General features: G+C 38.3%; 1 protein-coding gene across 2 annotated transcripts; it reads left to right on the forward strand.

The window, feature by feature from the left end:
- The first annotated feature begins 7,454 nt into the window (after nt 1–7,454).
- Nucleotides 7,455–15,881, forward strand: chst3a (carbohydrate (chondroitin 6) sulfotransferase 3a). Of its 2 annotated transcripts, none has more exons than XM_061745630.1 (5): nt 7,455–7,529; nt 7,696–7,902; nt 9,694–9,859; nt 12,087–12,638; nt 12,917–15,881. In XM_061745630.1, the coding sequence occupies exons 3-5, from the start codon at nt 9,780–9,782 to the stop codon at nt 13,611–13,613; spliced, it is 1,329 nt and encodes a 442-aa protein (XP_061601614.1). In that variant the 5' UTR covers nt 7,455–7,529; nt 7,696–7,902; nt 9,694–9,779; the 3' UTR covers nt 13,614–15,881. The 2 variants fall into 2 exon arrangements, with proteins under 2 accessions (XP_061601614.1, XP_061601615.1); XM_061745631.1 differs by having other exon boundaries at nt 7,465–7,529; nt 7,701–7,902.
- The last annotated feature ends 5,409 nt before the right edge of the window (nt 15,882–21,290 follow it).

Raw genomic sequence — 21,290 nt, forward strand, 5'->3', positions numbered from 1 at the left:
GGTAAATCACACATGAATGGACACAGAACATCTTTGGAAAAGTGATGGAAGTGTTGTAACTATGGACATGCAAAATTGACATGATAAAAAATAAAAGCAGAAATACATATGTTTTGTTTTTCCTTTTCCTTATAAGTGTATTTGTGCAAAGAAATGTATACGTTTTGTTTTTCCTTTTCCTTATACTTTGTTTTTACATTCCGGGAAGGATCCTGCTCCTTCCTTGTTTATTGACAAATACAGTAGGAGCTGGACCAAGAAGGGCAGCCCTCCTCATTTTTACAATGAAGCAGAAATACATAAGGTAAAGTAAGAAAAAACAAGGAATGCATGTATAAGGCAAAGGAAAAACAAAATATATATATTTCTTTACGAAAATCCACATACAAAAGAAAAGGAAAAACAAAAAAATATATATATTTCTGCTTTTATTTTTAATTATGTCGATTTGATCCTCCATAGTAACTTAAGAAGTTAGTAATTTAAGAACAATTAACTTATTTTCAGAGTAAAGAAGCAGAAAAAAGGTTAGAGTAATATAGCATCGGGTAGCTATTTTGTATGGAGTTAAAAATGCATAATATTAAATAAACAATAAACTGGTGCATTTTAAAACATATTTAGCCATATTACATTGCAGCTGTTGACTAACTCTGTCACTGAAGTCATGTGTGTGCAAGAGTAATGTGTATAATGTAATTTATATGTGATATAAAATGTTTACAGTGACGATTCACTAGCCTTATTCCTACATTGATGCCATTCAAATAATGTAGTGTCTATTAAAGGAATATGCTGGAGCTAAATCAACTACAGGTCTAGATTTTAATGAGTGTTAACTTTTGATAGGGACCAAATGTATGTGAATCAAAGCAGTTGTGAGTTAAAACTATATTTATTGCAACATAAAGGATATTCATTTTAACCTGGAGGACAAGTAACATCCGAATAATTTGATATTTAAGCCTCTGACAAAACTCAAAAACATCATTCCATTTGTGAGTGATTGTGTATAGGGTCCCCACAGACGAACGGAGGTTATATTAACTTTGTATGTGTACAAAGAGGGTTCTTGGCCTAAATAAAATGATTTGGAATTGTGCAGCTGCAAGCTGATATTATTGTCTATTAAGTTTGATTTTATTCACATTATCTGCAGAGCAGAGATGAACAAATCCCTGCAGATCTGGGTTAATCGCAAGGTTCTGTTCAAGGACTTTGGAGTACTGAATCCAAGCTCTAAGGAATTTAATCCTAGTAGAACGGATATTACTCATATCAGAGGTGTAAGGAAATGTAAATCATAGGCTCTTTTTTTTATTGACTATTTTCTATATATTCTATCACAACAATATAGCAACTGTCATCTTTCATCATCTGTTGCTCAAGATGATATATTGATATATTATCGTCCACACTACACTGTGTCCTTTTTAACTCCTTTGGAGATGGAGCATACATCCTGCTGATCTGGAAGTCTGTCAGATACAACGTGGATGACAGATTTAGGAGCCATGCCCGCAGATTTACCTGAATCCATGGATTCAATTTGGTTTATGGACATAGGACCCAGTAATAAGTTGCTATTAATATTGAACAGTGCAAAGACAAAATGATTGTTCAAGTTTTCATACAGGTCTGAATCCTAAGAAATGTGATGGGAAAAACACTTATTTTACAGATTGAGATTTAATGATTCAATGCATTGATCAATATGAAAAGGTATATGCAGCGTTTATCATTATTGTGCGGTGACATTTCATATAAATAAATGTGGTCCCCATAAAGCTATGCAATATTCATCAACTTCAGATATACAGCGTATTTACTTGCAGTTGGAAACAACAGGCTCTAGTTTCACTGACAGGATTATTTCTGTTTGTATTAAGTTGAGGGATCCAAAGGACTCTTCGGATCCAAATCTGAGTAGTGACTGATCCAAAAGGAGACAAATCCGCTTCTGTATGGAACTGGAAAAGACATTAAATCTAAAAATGTAAACCTTGTCGAGAGACAGTCTAACCGACCCCCTGATCCCTGCATGCTACCAGGCAGAAAAGCATAATATGATGTCTGTTACAAAGGCAGGCATCAGTTATTTTTCAAGGGTTATTTGTTGCACAAATGTTTCCAAATTATATATCATTACACCATTAAAAAAGGTGCTCTACATGGCCAAATGCTTTCACATGGCGATTTCATTAGATGAAGCTACTGGCATCACTGAAAATAGACCTTTTCTCTCTTTTGGTCTCTCAGATTGGTACATCCTAACCCCCTCTCTGCCAGTTTTCCTCATCTCCCCTGCTCTGACCTCTGTAGATACAACTTTTTGAAACATATTTTTCACAAGAAGAGTTGCAGTCGTCAGAGTGCAGATTCATCACACGTGAGAGCAGATTTGTACACTCACAGCAGCAGATTCACTTGTGGTTGAAGAAAATCCAGCCTCAACTTCTTAATCTAGTAAAACACTAATACTAAATGTAGTTGTGAGACAAGTAGAGCATCTTAGTAAATACTTTATTCATCTGTTGCAGCTGCTGTAATACTCCAATCAATCATTATGTTAACATCAGTTATTTCTTCTCTCCAAAAACTTATTTCTGCAATCTGGGTCCGGCATGATTTACTTTCTGCCCTGTCATTGCACAGAAGCCTAATAGGGACAGTCTGTGGTATTGAATACCAGGCATGTGTGAATCTATGGGTCCCTCTGATTGGTTCGCTGATTTTTTTATTTTTTTCATTAATATTTTGTAAATGCCTTGTGTAAATGTTTTAGACAAGGGGAAATCTAGATTTACCAATTCAGTTTCTGTTTTGTAAGCTCTCGCATCGAACAAGCACTTGTAGATGAGTAGGCACATATGAAAGGGAACTATAAAGTGTTTGTACTGACCAACGGGCACCTGTGAGTCTTGACCAGATGGGCCACTTTAGTCATGGCTTGTCTTTAAAAGGGATATACCAACTTTAAAAGGTTTAGCTTGACATTGTAAACAAACCAAATTCAAGACCTCAGGAGCAAAGTTGTAAAGAACCAAAGAGGAACAGGGGACGTCTGTCCCACATCTATGAAGATCTGCAACAATATCAACAAGCTGTAACTTGCCGTCAACTCCGTAAGGTCAGAAAATCAAGTCCAGGCGCAGCGGCGTCTGTTTGTAGATTAAACTGAGGCTGTACTGAACACACCTGCAGGCAGCTACTTCCTGATTTGATTCTTATTTTTGCCTTTCACAAATAATTTGTCATCAACTATCACTGTACCCATGTGAGACAGAATTAATACAAAATAAAGTGGCATCATTTTGCCTATTTCTTTTTTATTGTCCAATGTAGTGGCACTAAAATTTTAGAAACACCTACAAACAGACCATATACAGTAAGAAAAAAAATCCCACACACAATAATGGTTAAAGAAATGTTTTTTCCTCAGCAACATTTTGGTCGGCTGGGTCATATTAGATCATATTATATTTCTGAAGTTAGAGCACGTAAGAACACGTAAGAATGTGCTCTAACTGGCTGCTCATCAACAATCAATGTTAACAAGCTGCAAGTAGATTAAGTCTGGCTTTAGTCATGAACATGTCAACCGTGAGTGACTTTAACAATGTCAAGTGAACATGTGGATGAACAAGTAGCAACTTATCAGTAAGACATGAAGACAAACAGTAAACCAAAAAAAAAAAAAAAATCCTAATCTTACCCATTAAACACTACATATGTGCAAGAGGCATTTCTCTGTGTAACTGGATGAAAGCTTTTGATCATTTCAGCTGTGCTTGTCTCGCTACGGGATCACAGTGTGTGTAAGTTGTCAACATACCTAATTCAGCTTTACCATTTTGGATTATTAATAATAATCTCTTGTGTGGTTTGCCAAGAGCAGCGGTTTGCTTTTAGTCGTGGTCCACGCAAAAACTAGGTCACGCCTTTAATCTCTCCGTGCAGAGGTTAGTGGCCTTTTATTTTCAAGAGCGTTAAAGTAGGGTTACACAGTCCTGAAACATAAAAGAATAAACAAATCCTCAAAGATATCATACACCTCTTTAGCGACAATCATCAGTGGTTGTCTACTGAAGGGATGAAATAATTTATAAACTACGGTCGCTAAACGTCACACTCCTGCCAGATCTTCATGGAAACACCAACTAGCACAAAAGTGTGGGGGAAAAAAACAACTGCACATTTGTAATCCCCTTATCTTTAATAACTGAATATATGAACATTAGTAGCAAGAGAGATGTAGTTAAGAAAATAAGAGAGATTTAATAAAATACACATTTTATCTTTTATTACCATAACGGAAAATCACATATTAAAACAGACATCAGTCAAAAAACAACGAAATCAAATACAGATTTAAGATGCATAAAAGAGAAAGGAAATAGAAAATGAATAATGAATTAAAAAAACACTCAAGACAAATTAAGAAGACCCTGGATAGATACAAGCTCTATATTTACACACATAAGTGATGTATAATCATTGTGTATTATTGAACAAAATATTTAGCTTACACTGCCCTTAAATAGAACAAGATACAACCACTCTGTGGACAACACACCAGAAGAACAAAATAAACACGACCACAAAATACAAGTGAATAATAACATCAGTGATTATAATGTGCTATTATTGAAAAGCCTGACAAGCCAGACTGCTGTGGGGATGAATACCCTCCTCTCCACCCTGCTGAACAAGCTGCTCAGAGTTCAGCTGAGAGCTTCTCAAATAACATTAAAAAGTGTTCAGGGCAACAAAATCTAATTACACCTCATGTCATTTGTACAGATTTGCAAAATCAATAAAAAAAGAAACTTGAAAAAATGTTCTGGTATTCAAAGTGAACGACCCTCGAGGTGAAACAAACTATTAAATCCAATACTTCAGATATGGTTCTATACAAGCAAAATTGAATTCATCAACTTTATTTAATTTCATTTTTTTACTTTACAAATTTGACATAGGCTACTGTGTTTCACATGGAGACCCCACTAAATCTTTTTCTTCCCTCAAGGAAACCCCCACTGCGGTTCTCTTCCTTTACGCTGCTGCCCCACAGTGGTAAAATGCCGGTGGTGCATCATCATTGCACTTTATGCTCAAAAGCAACACAACAGCAGAGCAAACACGTGTCTTGTTGCAGCTCATTATTGTCCTTCAGATTCTAGTGAAGTCAGGAAGGTTGCTTGACAGACACCTGATGTCCTTATCGAGACCTGTTGTCCAACCTGTCCAACCAGAGACAGCGTTTATATGACACATGACAAAGATGGCCTTAGCCATATTTCCAAAGCATTTGGATGCTGTGTAATGTAAATGTTCATTGTATCACAACTATTTTAAAATACATAGGTTCATTTTGAAACCGAGACTTGCAAGTTGTTTTAAAAAAGTCTGGAGAACTGGTGCAGTGCTAAAATAATGGTGAAAAGGTTTTAAATTAATTGGATTAAATAAACAGCAATAGTCAGTATTCTAGTCTAATGAGCTACAAATATAAGATTCAGTTTGAACACTATGTTCCTTAGAGTTTAACAGGAAATATGGTATCAAGCTTGTTACCAGATCACAGTTTTAAAAACTGCTGCCTGCTGGGTGATGCTGTTGGACTGCACTGGTACACTTTCCATGAGTGACCTCTTCAGTTGTGCAATTCTGTAACTATTTCCACTTCCAGAGGAGAAGTGGAATTGGTGGAGAACTAGGGATACCTCTGTGTTCACCTGGACTGCAGAGGTAACACTAAAAGGTGTCTGCAAAAAGGAACAGAGCAGACTGTACTTCTAGAGGAAGTGTGGGTCCTTTGCTCGCTGCAAGGCTGTGGTGAAGAGTGCACTTTTACCTGCAATCATCTCTTGAAACATCAGAACAAGTGAAACAAAGAGACTGAACAGCTGATAAATAATACTTCCTTTGCACTGGGGATGCCTCTGCACCAGTTAAATATAAAAAAAAACAACAACTAAAAAAAGGATGTTGCATAAAAATAAATTACACATCTGTACAGAAGATTGCAGTCTATAGCGATTACCATCTACGCTGACATTTTACAGTGATTATGATGCTAACTGACTGACTTACTTGGTACTTCAATAAACTGTATAATTTCCCCTCAGGGAGTAATATTGAGTTGAGCTGAACTGAATTGAACTGAATTGAACTGAACTGAACTGAACTGAATTGAATAGTTGCCTCATGTTCAAATTGTGACAGTAATCTGTTCCATGTTTCCATGTTCTCTCCGTGTTTGTGTGAGTTTGTATCCAGGTACTATGGTTTCCACCACGGTCCAAAAAAAACAAAAAAACAACATGTGTTTCAGGTTAAGTGGTAACTCTAAATGTCCCACAGGAGTGAGTGTGACTGAGTGGTGGTTTGTCTACGTGTGGCCCTGCCATGGACAGACTAGGTGTCCACAGTTCTACTGCCTTTCAACCAAAGCTGGAGGAGGCTCCAGCAGACCCCTGTGACCCTAAATAAGAATAAGCAGGCATAGATAATGAATGGATCGATGATGTTGGGCGATAGAGAGACGTTTGGAGTAACCTATACTGCCATCCAGATTAAGCAGTTGGCTCTCAGTCAAATACAAATATAATATAAACTGCAAAATAGGCAAGGCAAGTTTATTTGTATAGCACCATTCAACACAAGGTAATTCAAAGTGCTTTATATCAACATTAAAAGCAGCAAGACACAATTAAACAGTAAATAACAAGTAAAATGAAATACAATGATAAGAAAAGAGGTAAAATAATAAAAAGCACAAGTTGTTAAAAAGTAAGGGCAGTAGAGTACAGCAGATAAGTATTTAATTTAAGACTACGCTTCAGTAAACAGTAATGTTTTTAGCCTTGATTTAAAGGAAAATAGTTAAAATGCTGCATTAATCAAGAATGGTAAAGCTTTCAGAAATGCAGCATTTGTGTCCCCAGTTCCCAAACGTTTAATGCAACTCAGCAAATCGTATTGCCAGCTAAAAATAAACTTATTTCTATTGTTAGAGTTGTATGCTGCATCTATTTAAAGTTGTCTAAATGAAAAAAGTTTTATAACTCAACAAAAATATAACAAACATATCTGAATTCAACATCATAAATCCCTTTAAAAAATAAGTTATGAACATGTTGCACTATTAGCTAGTCTTCCTGTTTGTTATTTTATTACACAAGTATAACGCTTTTTCAATTTATACATATTATTCAATGTATATATTTACGGTTGAAGCTGTCAGAAAGTTCAACTTTAGCTTCAAATATCATATAGATGCTGCTGCACAAAAGGCAGCAGCGATGGAGGAATGTGAAGCATCTGAGGACGTAAAACCACTGGCTGCTCAGTCACGTGACCTTGCCAACACAGGATGTCCCACCAAAAAAAAAAAAAAAGGAAAAGAAAGAAAAAAAGGGGCCGTGGTGACTTGAAGCATTCCTACACGCAGCTCATGGTTAGACAGCACCGGGGCAAAGTCGGAGGGAAAATAAAAGCGATCTTTATAAAAACATACATTTCAGGTAAAAAAAAAAAAAAAAAAAAAAGTTGTCTTAGTCCTGTATTTCATGATCTGGAAATTCTACACTTTTCTTCTTCTCTATCATTTTTTTTTTTATTTTGTTTGTACAACATCCAATCAAAATTCCTATGTAATCGCCGCTCACTGGGGAATCCGCGTCTCCGCAGATCAGCGGCTCCTGCATCATCCCGGAGGAAGCTGAGGAGCTGAGGAGCTGAGGAGCTGAGGAGCTGAGGAGCTGAGGGAGCCGCGTCCGCCGCACCATGAGCCCGTGTGTCTTCCTCCCGGACAATGCAGCGAGATGCGGCGGCGAGGAGACCTTTCTTCCTGGATCAGCGACGCTTGGCTCGATCGCACCGAGATCACAGCGGAAGGTTTGCTTTCTGAACGTCCTCTCATCTTGTTCTTTCTGACAGGAAACGAGTCAAAGCTTAAAGCCTGAATTATGGTTCTGCGTTAAATCGACGCAGACGCTACGCCGTAGGCTGTGCGTTGGTGTAACGCGGAACCATAAATCACGGAAACAGAAGCACCGGTGGCAGGAGACGCTCGAAATGTTCAAGTCTGTGATCATTTCGACTACTGTCAACAATGCATATCGTATGAAAAATCTCTTTAAATCAGGATGTGATGGCTATCGTGGAAAATACGGTGGCAGCGGGGAAATGCAAAAATGAGTTAAACATATAAACGTATTCCATATTTCATTTTAAATGTGTACACATCTCTAATCTCTGCGCACTATCTATGCAGTAACCTATACAGAAATACGTCATTAACCTTTATTTTCTCTGGTTTATTGGATGGAATGATGGAAATCACCATAGGCTGAGAACCCCTCCCCCTAAATGACACACACACACACACACACACACACACACACACACACACACACACACACACACACACACACACACACACACACACACACACACACACACACACACACACACACACACACACCCACACACACACAGGGAGTCAAAGCATTGGGTAAATGGCATGACATCCAAAGTAAAATCATGTATTCAGCTCCTATACAAATTACAATGTTTCCAATAACAGCTAATTGTTTCCACCCCTGGAGAAGCATCAAGGCTTTCAGTGTGAATGGAGCCTTCAGCATCCCCATGATATGCCTCGGTGCTCTGAAAGCAGCCATTAATGTAATTTTAGTGAAATGATAAACAGAGTGATGTGTGTTTCTGCTTGAGCAAATAGTCAGATTTGCTAATGCTCCAGCGCCTCTTGAATATGTAAAACTGCTCGGCTCCAGCTCTCCAGCCTGACAGTTTGACGGCTGTGGCGTATTAAACTCAGATAATTAGGTTATATTTACTCCAAGAGCACACAGTTTTACTCCAGAACTAGTTGAAAGCAGTGTGTTTTCCATTAATATTATTCACTTTCTTGACAGGACCACATAGCATGCATGCATACATTTCTTTTTCAATAAATAAAAATAAAGTGCATTGACAAATTGCTCAGTTAATAACATTTGTTGAGTTGAGTGATTTCCGATTAAACACCCTCAAAAATGTTTTTGAAGGTTTTCCAGAGGACGTGTTTCACTTATGAATTGAGGTTGCCAGAGTTGCCAGGTTTTTTTTTTTTTCACCTGGCAAGTTGATACTCACAAGGGATGGGGTTATTACTTTCCCAGGTAATTTTGCAAGAATTGTTTGTGTACTATCAGGCTTTGACTTGTCATATCATTGTGCTGAAAGGCATTCAAAAGAACTGGATTCATGGTTGAATGAAAATAGTGAACATGTAGAGACACATTCAATTCCTAAAAGTGGGTTATGACGTGACAATCCGTTTAGACACCATCTGTAAGTTAAACAGTTGTTTGGAAGTGTTGAATTTGTCTTGATGTTAAAGAGGTGTCCTCCTGACTCAGGCATTAGCTTTGGATAAAAGCCAACTTTTTACACATTACTTCCTTCTATCCCTCCCCTCTCGTAACATTTTTACCTTTTTCCAATCCTGCGATTGCTGAAAAGTCATGCCATATTTCCCTGCTGCTCTCAAACCTGAAATAAAGCTATGGAAGCTACTGCTATCGTGCCCACTTGCTGTCATTTCAAATCAATGCAACTGTATATGTAGAGCATGTGTCTGTGTTTTAAATCACATACAAGTAAATATTCTTCTCATTACAGGATGCAACTTCAGCTTCAGCATGACAAGCTATGATCAACACAAAAACTAGACTGTAGACCTTCAATTACAAAGCCAGCGCTCAAGAATGAAGACCAAATATGCCATCGTCTTCATCTGTATTGTGGCCCTGGTCATCATTGAAAAAGAAAGCAACATCATCTCAAGGTAAGAGAATAAAAAAACTTAATTTCTTTTTGGCTGGTACCCAGACAGAGTATTTGATGATGTTGGTATGATATTAAACATGGACAGCAGACCAATGAACAAGCAACATTTTTTTGTAACAAGACTAGAGGAGATGTAGTCCAGTAGTCCAGAGCTCACAACCACCTTGGAGCAGGGCTTTTTCTTTTTTACTAGGCTCACTAGCTCTGTACGTCCTGCATCAGTTTTAAATTGATCGTACAAATGTGAGAAAGACATGAGCCTTGTCACTTCAGCTGTAAACTATATTCAGTGATATACTAGGATATTTTCCTTTGAACACCTAAATAAGAGCAATAACCAGCTGCAACGTAGCTTCTCAAAATAACTAAATCATTGCTTTATTCCAGTTTATGTACCGTACTACCAGATGAATGCTCAGAACAATGACTTGACATCTTTATAAGCGTTCGTCTTCACTTCCAGTCCACAAACACTATCAACACTTTAAGTGCCTTGACAAAAGAGATTTGATCCAAACATACAGAATTGGGTTAACCTAACCCTAACCCCGTTTCCACAGTCAAGGTCACAGAGACGTGCAGACCCTCAGTGTTCTTGTAAAATATTAGATGGACTAGATATGGCATGACTAAACTCTACGGTGTATATGTAGGATGGACGGAAGTCCCATTTGGTTTGGAAAATTTCTTTTATCCCTACATTTTCCCAGGGATCCCAGGGTTTGTTTGTTTGTTTCTTAACCTTTACGCAACTCTTTTCTCTTTTACACATATCAGCCTTCCTCCGGCAGGCTCAGAACTTCGCAGTTATTGTAATTTAAAGTCATTTGTCCCCAATATTAAATGATACAGAGAAGACTATTTAGTTCCTGAAATTGATAAAAAATATGTTACTTTTACAACTTAGACTGTGTTGTGCCGAGAAGACAGAAAGCCTGCATTCCAGCATACCATACTAGCAAGACCTAGAGCCTTTCTGGAATAGTATTTAGTCCATTTAGATCTGAGAAACTGTAAAAGTCACGGTGAACTGTATGTTGCGTCAGGCCTTACAGGTTTATACGCATTAAAGTTACTCTCGTTGGACTGGAATTCCATCCATCCATCCATCCATCCATCCATCCATCCATCCATCCATCCATCCATCCATCCATCCATCCATCCATCCATCCATCCATCCATCCATCCATCCATCCATCCATCCATCCATCCATCCATCCATCCATCCATCCATCCATCCATCCATCCATCCATCCATCCATCCATCCATCCATCCATCCATCCATCAAGATATATGCTACAGAAAAGACTGGTAATTAAAAAGAAATTCAAGGCAAATTTGTTACAAAATGAACCACAGAAAGCATTTTTTCCCGTAGCTTTCCATGATGCACCCTGCGCAGATTGCGAGTCCGTCACACCAAGACAAGCAACCATGCACATCTGAACTTCAATTAACAATCCATAGCCAGTATGTTTTAACAGCCAAATGTCCAAGCTGTTCCATATAACCACATATAAACCATTATTCATTGGTTAGCTAAGTCCAGTTTGTGTTTATTATTATTATTATTATTATGTATTTTTTATTTTACACCGAGCAGTGTATGTTCTCTGTACATTACACTGTTTCCTATAACCAGTGCATAACCAGTGCACAAATCATTAAGTTTTCACTTAAATGTGTTTAAAATGCAGTAATTAGTTTGATTGTCAAGAAAGTAGTTTGCTTGTCTCTTCATGTGTCCAACTTGCTGGTACATACTGCAGTCCCCGTCCCAGTATCACACACCTTTTGGAAACTACAGGATTCCATAGAAATGAATGGGCTACTGGTTGACTAGCATATGAACACACACGTGGCAGTGAGGAGCAAGCCGTCTATGCACATACGGATACAGACAGATTTTTCAGTTTATGCTTTTTCGCATCCACTATTATTTTGAAATTAATTTGAGCTATAGCAGTCTTTTGACGTTGTCTATAGATGCGTTGAGGTTTCATTGTTTAATTGATAAGGATTCAGGACTCTATGACCTGAAGACTGTGTTTTTTACATCGTCAAGAAAATCACCCTAATGAAAATAATCTGCCAAAAGTTGATAACATTTCAAAGAAAGCAGCGCCTTTGAGTTAATCTGTTTCATGTTGTGTGGTGTATATTTTTTAATACTTTAATGTGGTTTCAATGTTTTTAATCTTGATGAACTCCCTGTATCTTGCAGGGTCTCTGATAAGCTGACACAGCGGCAGATTCCCCAGCAGACTCCACAGACCCCCCAGGATTACAGCAACACGACGGAAAATGGCTCCCTAACTTTACTGAAAGTGCTGCTGTCTCAACTTCCTGGTACAGAGAGGAATTACTCAAACTACTCAGAGGGTCAACAAGAGGAGGCGCTGGACGCTTTTGGGACGTACAACAACAGTGGTGGCCGTAAGCACGTCTTACTCATGGCCAGCACTCGAACAGGATCCTCATTTGTGGGGGAATTCTTCAACCAGCATGGGGACGGCATGTTCTACTTGTTTGAGCCTTTGTGGCACATCGAACGCATGCTCACCACGACTGCCGAGGGAAGCAATGGCACGGTGTTGGCAGGGATATACCGGGATGTACTCCAGGCACTCTTCCTGTGCGACTTCTCTCCTCTTGAGAAGTTTATCTCCCCTCCACCTCAACACCACGTCACGCCTGACCTATTCCGCAGAGAGTCGAGTCTATCACTCTGTGAAGAACCAGTCTGTACTCCTGCAATTAAAGATGTTTTTGAGAGGTAAAGCATATTTTTAAGCTTTTTTTTTTATGTTTTTGCATCTGGATTGTCACAGTGATGGGTCGTAGGCTGGTTTTGGCGTATTATATATCACTGATGTCTCTCATTTCTTTAAAACTTTAATGACAATAGACAGCCGATGTTAATGTTATACAGTAGTCGAGCATTTTAGATTCCTTTTACATAAAAAAAGAGCATTTGAAACCTAAAATTCCCGAAATAGCCCAATTGACAACCATCTAAAATGTGTTTTGTCTTACTACTTGCTTTTCTCTTAGGTATCACTGTAAGACTCGTAACTGCGGGCCCCTGAACCTAACCCTGGCATCTGAGTCCTGCCTATCCAAAGAACACCATGCGATCAAGAGCGTTCGTGTGCGACAGCTGGAGACGCTGCAGTCTTTGGTGCAGGACCTTCGCTTGGACATCAGAGTTATCCAGCTGGTCCGAGATCCACGAGCCATCTTAGCATCGCGCATGGTGGCTTTCTCCTCCAAATACCAGACATGGAAGACGTGGGCACAGGACGGACAGGTGCCCGAAGACGACGAGGAGGTGAAGAGGCTCAGAGGAAACTGCGATAACCTCAGGAATTCTGCAGAAATGGGACTGAGCCAGCCCCGCTGGCTGAGGAGGCGCTACATGCTGGTGCGCTACGAGGATATTGCTCGATACCCTATGCAGAAGGCAGAGGAGATGTACGCGTTCACAGGGATACCGTTTAGTTCCCAAGCAAAGGAGTGGATTCTGCGGAACACCCAGACTACACAAGAAGCGAGTGGGATTTACTCCACCCAGAAGAACTCGTCAGAACAGGCGGAGAAATGGAGATTTAGTATTCCCTTTACACTGGCTCAGGCTGTGCAGAAAGTATGCGGACCCACCATGAAGCTGTTTGGGTACAAGTTTGTGGAAGACGAAAAGTCACTTATCAATAAGTCTATCACTTTGCTTGAAGATAGGCTGTTTAATTAATTTAAAACACTGTATGCCATAGATGAGACACAGAAGAAGCCATTACTGCACAAACCAAAACATACAAAATACATTGTGTTTTTACTGGCAACTGAACGAGGTTGAAGTCCCACAGTAACGTTCATGCTCACCGACGATGTGCCTCGTTATAACAACAAATGCCTCTTTTTAAAGAAAAGTTTATTTGCATACTGCTTTCACTGAAAAGCCTGTTACTTAAGCTTTATGTGATTATCTTTATTTCTTTTCAGATGAAATAAGCATAGATGTCAGCCCAGACTGGATTAAATTATTATCTAAGATTGTAGTTTATTCCTATGTCACCGTTGGATTTTCAGGAAAGAAGTATAGTGTAACAGTGATGTGTGTGCTTATCTTATTTCTGGGTATGTGCATAAGAAAAAAGTCATTAATAGTTAAAATGGTCACATTTTTTAACCAGAGTGCTGAAATACAGAAACTGCTGGATTCTCCTTTTAATGCATCTGATGTGCTTTTATCGATTTTTACAAATTGTACTCAGGTAAAGTGAATGTGATATTGGTAACTTCATGAGAAGTATTGACTTGTTCCCTTCAGCATGCAGTGTGAGGAAATAAATACGTTTTCATCTTTTAAACCAAATGCTGTTGAAAGCTTTGCGATGTAATTCATGAGCCATCATAGTATAGGACTTAAAAGCTCTATCAAGCTGCGTACATAATAATAATAATAATAATAATAATAATAATAATAATAATAATAATAATAATAATAATAATAATAATAATAACTTTACATGAGGAAGTGCCATAGATGATATATGCCTTATCGCAGTTGTTTATTTAACATTCCAACTTTTCTTTCATTTTAGTAGAAGCTATGCTGGAAGACTTGTTTATTTACATGCAAGTAAATATATTGTTCTGTGACAAATAGCCTCTAATAATTTACTATTCTTATTGCTGGACAGCTTAACTTAGTGGTCACTGAGTAAATAAGTTATAGTTGTGCAAAGAGTCTAATTTTAACATACGAAAGTAATAAAATCACCAGAAATATCCGGACCCATGTAAACCCTTTAAAATATGTGTTTCTGTGTTTGGTGATAGCGAATAAAGTGTGTGATGTGTGTTGTGTGTGTACATGCACATGGCCTATGGCTTTAAATGAAATCCAGGTGGTGTTGCATTGACGGTATATAAAGGTAACCACTGTGAATCTGGCTCAAAGGCAGCATTGTGTTCTGCAGGCCATCCCCCATGGACCTGCAACTCTGCTTATCGAAGGGAAGTAGCATTGACTGGAGATTCGTGAATCAGTGGGATTCTTCTACCATTGCTGTTAAAATATAAATGTGAATACTTAAAGAAGTGATGATTTGTCTATACTTGCTATTTTATTTCAAAGGGAACAGATGTCTTTGTTGGTTTGAAGTTGAAGTTTTGTGGTAGAAAAACAAAACATTTAGAAAACAGTTTTTCTAAATGCTGCGAGACTTGTGTTTTGTTAAAGCAAGTCTTAGTTTGAGGTTTATTCTTGCAGTCCAAATGTCATGGGCCAAATCTTTTTCAGTTTTTTACTTTACATTTTATTCTTTCTTAGACATTTATATTTTATTTTATCATCAAATCTAAAAGCAGTCTGGTATTAAAGTCTACATTTTGTTATTTATGACATCTCCGCCCAGCATAAAAACTGCTCTCCATCCATGCTCGGTACATTATGTTCATTGTGCTGAAATGAAAACTGAACTTTTATTAAACTGTCCTTTATTCAGCCACATTTTAGTAAAGTGACTGTTATGACTTTACTTCCTTTTCTTTCAGCTTTTACATTTCTCTTGCTGCTTTTGAACATTTTTTAATTCACCTTTAAGACTACAGATCAACTTGTTTGTGCTTTTTTGGTCAGGCTATTACTTTAAAGCAATAACTCATTGAAACAGTACTGATAATGTAGACTTGTCAAAATCGTTGATGTGTTCTGTTACTTGCTGCTGTTTGCCTTATTTTTTATTTTATTTGACAGCAATTTTATGTTTATGTTTGCAGAGGAAACCAAGGGCCTATTCAGAGATTATGCTGAAGCAAATGTATCACTCATGTGTAAATATTTTATTGAAATCATAATTAAATATATTGTTTTGGTACTTCGAGGCTGTGAAACAATTCTTAACTGAGCAAATGCTTCTGTCAGGGGTTTGAATTATGATTTAACCTCCTAAAGCCTGGTGTGGTTTGTTTTCTTGTTGCTTTGGGCTCGCATTAGGAAATTAAATATTATGATGTAGACCACACGTGTCATGTCCACATATTTGTACCCCAAGTCTTATAAGGTGAATATCTATAATTGTACAGCTTTTGTACAGCTTTTACAGTTTGTTTGAATGCAATAACTAACGTACCAAAAGATGAGCTGTTCTTCAGCAAATCTGCATGAAATCTCACACAATCATGTGCACAGTTAGCAGGCCCATCTGAGGCAAAGCAGCAATTCATCCCTAAAACAGACATTACGCATAGTGTCACACCTCCAGCGTAAAAGCTGCAGTTCAGGCGCTTCATCACTTCATTCACTCTGAATGCTACATTTCTGTTTTATTAGAAAAGAAGACTCAAAGACTACAGAAAATAGTATTTTCCTAATCTGTAGCTGCATTGTAGTAGAGCTGAGATACTGCTGTGCCCTGCGTAGTTTTTACATTACTTTAACAGCTGTGTAGAGACTGAAAATTAATCTGACAGATGGCTTGCTTTTATTGAACATATTTACACACGTTCAAAAATTTTAATGGAGGAGCATTTAGCTAGTCCTCATCCACAAATCGGGTTAAAATATTCTCCTGAACATCCATGTTTTTTCGTGAGCTCCAAAAACCATAAACTCCAAATGTCTAAACCTTCCAGCTTAAATCCAAAGGGAGAGTAGACTTGAACTGAAACTCACTTCTACCACCGATCTGGTTCCAGTTTTCATGAAGAAATCAGAGCTGCAACTTTAAACTGATCAGTTCTGTTATAATGTACATACCAAATTAAGAATGAAACATAAGAGATAAAACAGGTAATTTATTTTGACATGAAGTAATACTCAGTTGTGTGTAGCTACAAGTCATAGTACCTTGCAAAGGTGTTATGGCACATAAACAGCTGTGCTGAGGCTAAAAACCAGGGTGGTTATGTTTCCTCATTGAAATTCTAGACTGAAATCAATAAGGGAATCAATTTGACAAGCAGCATGGTAAAATATTAACAATTCCCTTTCTTATTTCAGACAGGTTGGTAGTCCCTGACCATCATGCAAAGAGTGCATGAGACAATCATGCACACCCACATTCCCACCCATGCTCACATTAGAATCCCTAAATAATCTTTCATTATGGTGGTTTATGAAAATATCCTGAACATCTGGAATAAAAACACACACGGAAGCACAAAGAAAACATGCAAACCCGACTCAGAGAGGCTTTGGCCAAAGCTCAAACCAGGAGTGATCTTACCGTCGGAGAAAGGTTAACTTTGAACAACATGTTTTATGAACTTAGAATGTCTGCCAAGTTGAAGGCTAACATCACTAAAGCAAAGGAAGTAGAAGTATCTGTACTGCCTGATCTCAGATTTCTTTCTTCGTGCTTTTAAACAAGTGAGAGAGAAAAGTGAACTCCAACTGTGTGCTTTCTGATTGGTGTATTCACAAAGCTTAAATATGCACAAATGCTGAGAATGAGATGGATAAAATGAGGATTTGGGCGGAATTGTTTACTTAATTGCTTTTCTCAGTTTCGCTCCACGCCTAAATGCTTGCAGTTGCCAGGGCTCTCCAAAGGCTGGGTGTGAATAAAGCAGAAACAGGGAGCCCATTCAGGTCTGCATTCTTTCTGTCTGTTTCACATCCCATCTGAAAGAAAGCGCTTTGGGGCTAACAGCTGCTGTCCACCAGATCGTCCCACTAGTGTTATTTCCACAGCAGCACAGTAGATGTTTCTATTCTGCAGAAGAGAAAAGAGCTTGATGACAAGTTCCTGACAGGTCTCACATTCTCTCGGTGTTGTTGGAAACCATTAGTGGGGTTGTGGAGGCAGAAGATTGATGAGTGGGTTCAACACAAGTGGCTGCTCTCATGACTTGATGCTAAAAAGGGGCCGTTGGTGTGATTTAAAGCAGAGGTGTCCGGAAATAACGCCAAAGATGTAGACAAAGTAGGAGCATGTCTATTGTGCTGAAAATAGCAGACCAAAATGTTGCTAATTAAATGCTTATCACATATTTGTCTAACATAAACTGCATGGGAGTGCTTCTGCACTCAAAACCAACCAAACACCAAGTATTCCACTGTTCTTTACCGTGGGTGGCTACAAGCATCCTGCACAAACAAGGAGGGAGACTAATGAGACCAGCAATATCTTTCTATCTAGATCCAAAGATTCAAGGCTTTTTATTGTCACTTCATTTGTATGTTAAGAAAACAACATACAGAGGGGCTAAATACTGTTCCTCCTCAACCCTCTGTGCTACATATCACATAAAACACATGCCATAAGAATACACACACACAAAACCTAAAATTGATTGATAAATATATTAATATATTAAAGAAATTTACTGAAATGTAGACTGCTAGTGCAAAATAGAATATAAATATGCAAAATAAAATATAAATATTTCTGAAAATGAAAACCACTGGTGCAAAAATAAGGATATGTAAATACACAGAATGGTACGGAAACATAAACTACCAGGGCAAAACGAATACTTTAAATAAAAAATACTGACTGTGAGAACCGAAATAGAAATAATGAAATGATTGGCCATGGGGAGATCAAGACACGCAGAGATATGAGCAGATGTGATGAACTTACACCAAAAGCCTGATATAGCAGAAAACAAGTTGGCATACGGTCACTTAGACATTCATGAAACTGTTGTCTGGAGGTGGATTTTGATTTCTAAACACATCTTTGAATTGCAGATCCTTATTTGCATAACATCCTGCAGTAGACATTTGGCATCTCTGTCTAACCAAGCTTGGAATAGTTTTGATTGTAACACTTAAAGCTAAATCTTCAGGTAGAAAGTCATGTCTAAGATCTTAAAATATAGCAAACAGAATGGGGCTGCAGTTTATCTGCTGCTTGAGTCATAAAGAAAATCCACTGACTAACAAGGTAAATTCCTAACATCTGTAATGTAGGAATCAGTCATTAATATAACATATTTGTATTTGGACTGTGGCAGGAAACTGGTGAGCCTGCGGAGAATGATGGAGAATGTTGAGTTGGAGTTACGGCATGCTGATTCCTGGGTGACTGGTTTTGTGCACCGTACGGAACGGCTCCTGCTTGCAGAGTCTCTCCTCACTATGATCCCTGCTCAGTAACCTTGAGGATCATGTTTTTAATACAGACACATGCGAGACCAGTCTCCTATGATTATCTAATTATGTTAATTTCTCCTAAAATCACAAAGTAATAAACCGATCTGACCTCCAAAAGTCTAACAAGTTGCAACTTTATAGCAAATCTAAACTTTGGTTTGATAGAGAAATGTGTGTGGCTGACTACAAGCTGAGGACACATTCTTATGCAGTGAGGCTGGCAGATAGCTGACGTGTTACAAACACCACAGTCGATCCATTACAGCATTTTTTTGGTCTTGTGGCACGTGATTACAGTTTAAAATGTCTTTCCTTAACAAATATCCCACATATGTTGCAACTATAAATGTGAAAATACTGGAGAGTGTAGTTGATGCCTAGGAACTACTGTAGAACATAATAACTTCCCTGTCCACCTGCAACCCTTATTTTCTATAACTGGCCCACTTTACTCCTAACATTTGGCACTCCTTACTTAAGAGAAACACTGCTTTGGCTGTTTTACCGTTGAACTAGAGTACAGGTCCACACAGAGTGCTTTTATGCACACTCAGATTCAATGACTCCACTTTTGCTGCTTCAGTGTGGGGAAGAAGAGAGCTATGAAAACAGGAACCCCACCCAGTCTTGTTGACTGGCTTCCATGCACGTTCCTCTTCGTCTCCTCCCAACAGTTTTGAAGTATACTTCTCAGCTGATGTGTCCAAAACTGCTTTTAGAAAGATTTAAAAAATACCTAGCTTTGGCATATTTTTTTCATTTCATTTGTTTTTATGCTTTTTATACTTACATTGTAAGTTCTTCTTCTCCACCCTTCATCCAAGACACACACACATGTGTTACAAACACACACTCTGTGCACCACTGCCCCTTTCAAAGCACACTAATCTGCTCTTACTGCTAGCCTGTCGTCAGAAGGTAAATAAATCCCTGGCTGGGTGGAACACTGACTGCCCTCATATGGGTCTGGAGCTGCTGAAAAAGGTCTTGTGTTTGCTTCTGTAAAGCAGCTTCAGTCAGTGAGCAGAGACATGAAGTCCCAAAATGCAATTTGAATCTTAAAACATTGATTTTGACGGATGTTCTAAAACATGAAAAGGTTGTGTTACCCAGAAGCCTGAAACAACTCAGCAGGTTTTCATTTAGAGCTTTTATGGCAGCAAACGGTCCCACAAAGAATCCAGCCAACGTATACATGTCATAAAAAAGATTCAAACCACATGCTTTAAATTAAGCAATATGCCAGCACAAGTTTCAAAGATGAAACAGTTACGACCAACACTGACTTCAACGTTGTCCATTTCAGGAGCGTTTATAGCAGCACAACGAGGACAACTTCCAAAAAGGTGCTGCAGGACAGCTGAGGATTTAGTGAGCTGGTGTGAGATAACTGCAGTTGAATAGAAAAGCCTTTGTTATTGCTAGAAGGGTGGAAAGCAACACTCTACACTTGTGTGAATGTTGTGCGGTTACAGCAGTGTTAAAGTGTTTATAATTACGATTACAGCAATATATTTGTTATATAATACTTAGAAGAATATATTATTAATGGTTTTTTGCTGGATTTTAAAGTTTTGAAGCTAAATAACTTGGCTGATGTCTCATTTAGAAGACTGGACCTCGCTGCCGTGGCTACAGATATCTTGCATCTGTTTCATGAAAGGTCCTGCAGAGGGCAGCAGATCCCTGGGAATCATCTTGTGTATTTTTCTGCTGTTTGCTCCTTTCACAGCGATCTGGGGAAAAAAAAGTTCATCTCAAAGAGGGTGCAGGCCAGCAATATCTGTTCAATTTAACAAACATTTCCAAATCCTTAAGAAGACAATTATAAATGAGTTAGAATAAATGCACTGAAGAATGCAGCTTCTAATGTTTTATTATGACGGTTAGAGGCATGCACAGAAACAAACACATCTCTTTAACTGTCAGGTGGAGAGAGCCCTTCAGGGGGAATACTTCCAGACTCACCTGTACCATTGTCTCTTCTGCTCTTCCTGTGTGAGGAGCCTGTGTTGTTTGAATACAATGGGGTCAGGGAAATCACAGCACTTGTCAGACAGCTACTCCATCATTGTGACAGAGAGGACCGGCAACAAACTGCACAAATGATCTCTGCCAAATAACCCCATTAAGCAGTGCTGTCACTACACATCAAAATATGTGTGGACTCTGATTAACAGAGTAAATATCCCAAACGTGTTATTTATACTTATGCCATGTCAGTTGTGCAGCTTTTTTTCTTTTGAACTGATGATTATATTGTGGCACTGAGTTTATACAAAAGCAGCAGGATCTTAGAAAACGCAGAAAGAAGCTGGAAAA

Source organism: Cololabis saira, chromosome 17, assembly GCF_033807715.1.
Source record: "Cololabis saira isolate AMF1-May2022 chromosome 17, fColSai1.1, whole genome shotgun sequence".
In the NCBI taxonomy this organism is placed as follows: Eukaryota; Metazoa; Chordata; class Actinopteri; order Beloniformes; family Belonidae; genus Cololabis; species Cololabis saira.